Raw genomic sequence first — 6,000 nt, forward strand, 5'->3', positions numbered from 1 at the left:
GGCCTATCAGGGACGGAAGGAGGGCAGCCACTTGGGCAGCCAGAGTTCCCTCTCCCCTCGTTTCGTCCCCCGGCTCCCTGCCCTTGTGGGATTTACGGCGAGGAAAAGGAGAGCGAGGAAGGGAGGGTGAGTTGGGGGGAGAGGCTGTGGAGGGTGGGGACAAGCTGAGCGTCCTGGACCTCGGTGAGGCAGACCTCTTTTTCGAGCGAGATTTCCTGCCGGGTTCACGTGAGTGAACTAGGGAGGAAGACGAGTTCGTGGGGGTGCTTGACAAAGCAAGCCGTAAGGGTTTTAAGGACCCTTGATGGTCGGATGTATGGGGCTGCCGAGAGGCCTGAGGACGCTCGGGGACACCATACTCCGTAACATCAGACTCGTCCCCTTGTACTCCGAGAGGCCCAGGTTGTCCACCAACGGAAGTCTCGGAGACATAGGGAGACGGATGGCGAGGGCGAACGAGGCCCAATTCCACGCCTAACGCCGGATCCGCCCACACCAGGGGGGGGGGTCGTCAGCGGATTTCAATTTCCGAGCTCTGCGCCATGCCTCCCGAAGAAGTTCGAGGGCGGCTAGCTTGGAACGGGTTTTGGGAGGAGCAGCACGAATCTCCTCAACCCGCGCTTTGCACACAACGCAGGCTAGGGGGTTAAAGCCAGCTTGTGAGAAACAAGGGGCATGGCGGGAGCAGAGGTCGTGGTGGCCGTCTGACGAGATCCTGGCTGTGCAGCCGGATTCCACACACAAGCGTTTGGTCTGAAAATAGAATAATGATAATCATAGAAGGGGTGTCCCAAAGGTGTCTGGACACAACACCGAAGGGGAAAAACTGCAGGAGAACAGGTAGGGCTCCCTACGAGAACACACGAGCACGAGCAGGAACCAGACTTACCGGCATGAAAAGAAGGTGGGTTGTGGAGTGACCGACTCGTCTGGTTCCGCGATGCTAAGTGACGCGACGTCCGGCTCGAGCTAGCCGGGTAAGAAGGGAGGGAATAGGGAGGGGGAGGTGGGGTCGACAATGCGCATGCCTGCACAGAGCCGGGAATTTTAAATTTCCGATGATTTTGGCGGAAAATTCAAACCACACTCAACCTTCGGGAAATGGCCATATGACCAGGAGTGTGGTATGGGATTATCGCTATAGCTTCGCTGTGCAGGTTTCTTTCAGCCGATAATTGAATGTTGGAATAACTGCCAATACGTTCAATATCGATCTTGACCCTAGGAACATCGTCCTCTAGCAATAAAACCTTCGGAAATGGGTCACATGTCGCCATTGTTAACTCTTTTCATATATATACAAAATGCAATGAGTTTGTCCACATTATCCGGGCACTTTTAGTTTGCCCAACTACCGATAGAGAGCGTGGTAACCGTGACGTCAACTATGCAGTCTGCTATTCGCAAGCATATTGCAAACTTCATAGACAATTATTAAAACTGCCATAGGGCCCCAATAAATTTGTTCTGACACAATTATTCTGGTTTCGTAGGACAGTTCGGCCTTCGTGTACGGTAGCATGAGTTTCTGGGACAAACTGGTCAACGGTCTAGCAGTCTTCCTCATCCAGGAGCTCACCAAGTAAGTACAATTTTCTTGTGTACTGGTAAGTAGTTATCAATTTGTGAAAAATTGGTGTTGCCGATATATACAAATATTCATATATGAATGCGTACATACATACATATGTACATACCTACCTACTTACATACATGCATACATAAATACACACATATACATATATATATACATATACATATATATATATATATATATATATATATATATATAGAGAGAGAGAGAGAGAGAGAGAGAGAGAGAGAGATATGCTGGAGTCCAGGAACCACGATGAAATGAGTGAAATGCACCCGACTCAGAAACATATACTTTAATCTCGACGATTCGAACACAGTCCGGGGTTCTTCGTCAAGGGTTGCAAAGGTGAGGCAGTTAGGTCCTCCTTTATGTACATAAACTTATGGGTCTTGGAGAGGAACGCGTGAACTCTGTCGGACTATCCTCATCCTCCCCGTCCCAGGAAACTCATGTGAATAAATGTGTATATATATATATATCTATATATATACATATACATATATATATATATATATATACACACACACATATATATATATATATACACACACACACACATATATATATATATATATATATATATATATATATATATATATATATATATATATATATATATATATATATATGGAGATATGGTGGCAAAATTAAACGTTAAGCCTAGAGTATGGAGCTTTATTCAGAACCAGACGTTTCGACCACTTTGGTCTTCTTCAGTGGCCCAAGAGGTCGAAACATCTGGTTCTGAATAAAGCTCCATACTCAGCCTTAACGTTTCATTTTGCCACCTCACCTCCATATTTGTCTGTCTTTACATATGTATATATATATGTATATGTATATATATATGTATATGTATATATATATGTATATATATATATGTATATATATGTATATGTATATATATATATATATATATATATATATATATGTATATATATATATATATACATATATGCACGCACACATTCACATCCCCATCCACCCACCTTCTTCAACCAGCCAAACCTTCTGTAGGTAGCCACTGCCTGATGAGGAAATCATGGGAAGGTGTAGGAATGCGGTTCTCAAACTGCGGTGCGCTTGCACCCCTATGGGATTATGTGCACGACTTTATGCGCGCCAGCAGATCTCGTTTCGTAAACAATCGATATATATATACTTTTTAATTATATACATGTATTTCCTAACGACCAATGGTGGTTTCCAATACGATTTAATTTATTATTTTTAGTAGATCAAAAGATATCAGCAATTTGCCAGGTAATAGATAATAAAAACTCGTCACTTGGGGATATGTTATCACCTAAGGGTACATTAAGCTTTTTGTGCCGTGACCACGGGGAGCAACCTAACTAAAACGTTAAGAACCGTTGTTGTAAGCAGTTGACACTAACCTTGCTAATTCTCTTTCGTCTCTCCCTCTCTCTTCCTTCACCTTCGGCGCCCGATCGGCCCCCTTCAGGAGTGAGTGCATCGGCAACAACTGCGCGACATATTATCGCCGTGTCATGAGCGTGGGTATCCTCATCCCACTCCTGGCTGGTCTCGTTGGTATCTGCACCATCGCCACCGTCAAGCTTGGCAAGACTCGGAAGCTCAGGAAAGGTGGGGAGAAAAGATTAATATGAAGACAATGAGGAAGAGAAAGAGGAGGAACAGCAGGAGGGAAAAGACGAGGAAGAGACTAAAAAAAAAGGAGAAAGAAAAGAGGAAAGACTGAAATTCTAAGTTGATATATCTAAATCTAATCATTACCTTATCTAAAATTTTCCTAGTACTGATCTTTCTGTTTCTCTCTCTTTCATGTCTGCTGCAGCTCTTCGAGAGGCCCAGGAGAGTAGCGGCGCTTCCTTGAGCTCTGACTCGAGCGAAATCCTCCTCGCGAGTGCCCCGCCTGTTGACTACGGTTCCCTTATGAAGTCGTAAGAAGCATGGAGGGTTTCTGCCAGCCTTCTCATCATCAGGGTTCTCAAGAGGGGGATATCTATCGGCTGGCACCTGGCAGGTGACGATCCTAATTCCATTGGTGAGACTCTTAGAAAGAAAGAAAAAAAAATCTACCTGTTGGGGATACAAGATCGACGACAAGGAGGATCTACCTGCAGGTGTTACAATTACTTTGATAACAAGGAGAAAGAGTTATCAGTTGAGGTATGACAAGTTTGATAGCGAAAAGAAAAATCTATATATTGTGGGTACAACCAGTTTGATAACAAGGAGAGGCCAATCTGCTGAGGAAAGAGGACTAAGGACTTTGTTAAGGTGGCTGACTTGCTGGTGATAAGAAGGAAAAGAAAGAGTGGCAAGTTCTTCTGTGAATTTTTATGCAGACAATTTTTATTCCAGAATGTATGAGGTTTAGTCTTGCTGTGACAGACCTCAGTGACTGCCAAGGAAAACTGACTCGTTTTTGGGTGGCTTACTGAGTGCCAAGTGTTGTTAAGTGTGCAGCACAGAGGTGGGGGTCATTTGGGGCGAGGGGGGCCTTAGGAAGTGTACCGTCTGGTGGCAGGGTAAAGTGATGGGCAATCAGATTTTCAAGGTTTATTGACTTTGATTAGTTAATGTTTTGGTTTTTGGCAAAACAGTGAGGGTCACATTATGCTTCATTTGTGTCTTAGGTTGTGCCCAACCACAGTATAAGAGGGATATGTACTATAAATGCTAAATTAATAACCACAACAATTATACAGGGCTTCAATCCCACAGACAAAATATCTGAAAAACTAATCAACTATCTACATACAAGAGGATCTCTTATATTTAAAAATCCTCATATTAAGTGTAATCCCATTGTTGTGGAAAGTTTCCCTCAACTAAGACAAATTGTCTGGAAGAAGCCAGATTAATGGTATACTTGGTCAAACACAGCGGAAATGTTAAAATTACTCAATGTCGATGGGCATGGTAAAAATAAATCCACTGGGTTGATGGTACCCATCAAAGGACCCAAGAGTCATCCAAGTGCACATCTTTTCCCACCTGAAGGCTATCTATGATGAGGAGAGCCCAGTATTCATACATAATGTATATTCATATATTCATTCATATCATCATCTACAGTGGGTCTTCCTATGAAGGTATTCACCAGTCCAGCCACCGCTAATGAATCAGTCCAAAGACAAGAGATATTATGAGGGTAAGACTTGTTTTCTTGCCTCAGTTTAATGGAAGCGACAAAGTGTGAAAGAGGAGAGCAAAGTTTAGAGATGTAAAACAAAAATGAAGAAAAGCTTGCTGAAAGTAGATCAACACTTTAATAGAAAACTAATCATCATTGATTAGGAAATGCTGTGTGATGACTGGCTTAAACAGATGCCAAGGAAGTCTTTGTAGCACTGGTTGTGTAAACTTATTGGGCAATTCCACCATACAAGGAAATACCCATATGTATATTTCTTGAATATGTTAAGTCAAATATCTCCCTGCTAAACATTGCCACTAGGCTAAGAAATAGTGGTAAACAATTCAGCAAAAGAGCTTTTGGCTTATAATAAGCAGAGAGGACCTCACTTTCTATGTCTGCCCTTGCAATCACCAAGAACACACACTGTTACAGAGGATTGAGAATGTCCTCTTATGATCTCACACATTTCCTCCATTCCAACATAAATGTGAAGTTCTTTATATCTTCCTAAATTCAGTTGAGTCTAGAACATCTCTTCAAAATTAATGAGTGCTTATAACTGATCTCATGGAAGTTCATCTGCACTGAAGAATGAGTGTTCATTGTAGGCCTATGTGCAAACTGACAATAATCTTTGAGTGAGATGTGAACCCAGCAGAATGAGGTAAATAAACTTTATTAGAAAAGTCATCTCATATGATATAAAAATGCAAATCAAAAAGCCAGGAAATGCAGAAAAGTCAAGAAAATGTCTCTCCTGCAGGCTATCATAAAATCTTATACTCAGATCATTATCCACTTGCCTGGGGAGACCTGTAGTATGGTGCTATAATTGTAATTATTGATTTCCCATGAATTTCATGGAATGTACCATGTCAAGTTGGAACTTGAACAGAACTGGTTTCCAATAGATTGAAACCTTCTTAAAATATTAGTTTTTGCATCCTCCTCAGTAAGTTGCTGATTACATGAATTCAAGTGTGAAAAATCATCAGTGCAATGCTGAGAATATCCCAAATGCAAATGCAGTCACAAAACTGTTTACATGTATATAAGATAACCCCATTGATTTATCTAGAAGCTCTTACCTCCACTTTCAACAAATTATTTGTTTTGATTTACCCATCAATTTTTAGGAGACTATTTCAGAGACTTCTATAAAACTAAAAAATATGATTTAGTTGATACCTTCATGCATTGTTTCAGATCTTTCTTTCCTGTACAGATGTACCTAACCATTGTCCCTATCAATGTAATGGTTGATTCACCAAAG

At 41.8% G+C, this 6,000-nt stretch overlaps 1 protein-coding gene across 1 annotated transcript in view; it reads left to right on the top strand.

The window, feature by feature from the left end:
- The window catches only part of LOC143038839 (major facilitator superfamily domain-containing protein 12-like), a 69,588-nt gene extending 63,588 nt beyond the window's left edge, over positions 1-6,000 (top strand). The window contains exons 10-12 of the mRNA XM_076208457.1: positions 1,494-1,582; positions 3,063-3,205; positions 3,417-6,000. Coding sequence (XP_076064572.1) covers positions 1,494-1,582; positions 3,063-3,205; positions 3,417-3,526 — 342 coding nt within the window. The 3' untranslated portion in view covers positions 3,527-6,000. The remainder of the gene's footprint in view (positions 1-1,493; positions 1,583-3,062; positions 3,206-3,416) is intronic.

The sequence above is a fragment of the Oratosquilla oratoria genome, chromosome 2, assembly GCF_046742065.1.
Source record: "Oratosquilla oratoria isolate Oo_2021 chromosome 2, ASM4674206v1, whole genome shotgun sequence".
In the NCBI taxonomy this organism is placed as follows: domain Eukaryota; kingdom Metazoa; phylum Arthropoda; class Malacostraca; order Stomatopoda; family Squillidae; genus Oratosquilla; species Oratosquilla oratoria.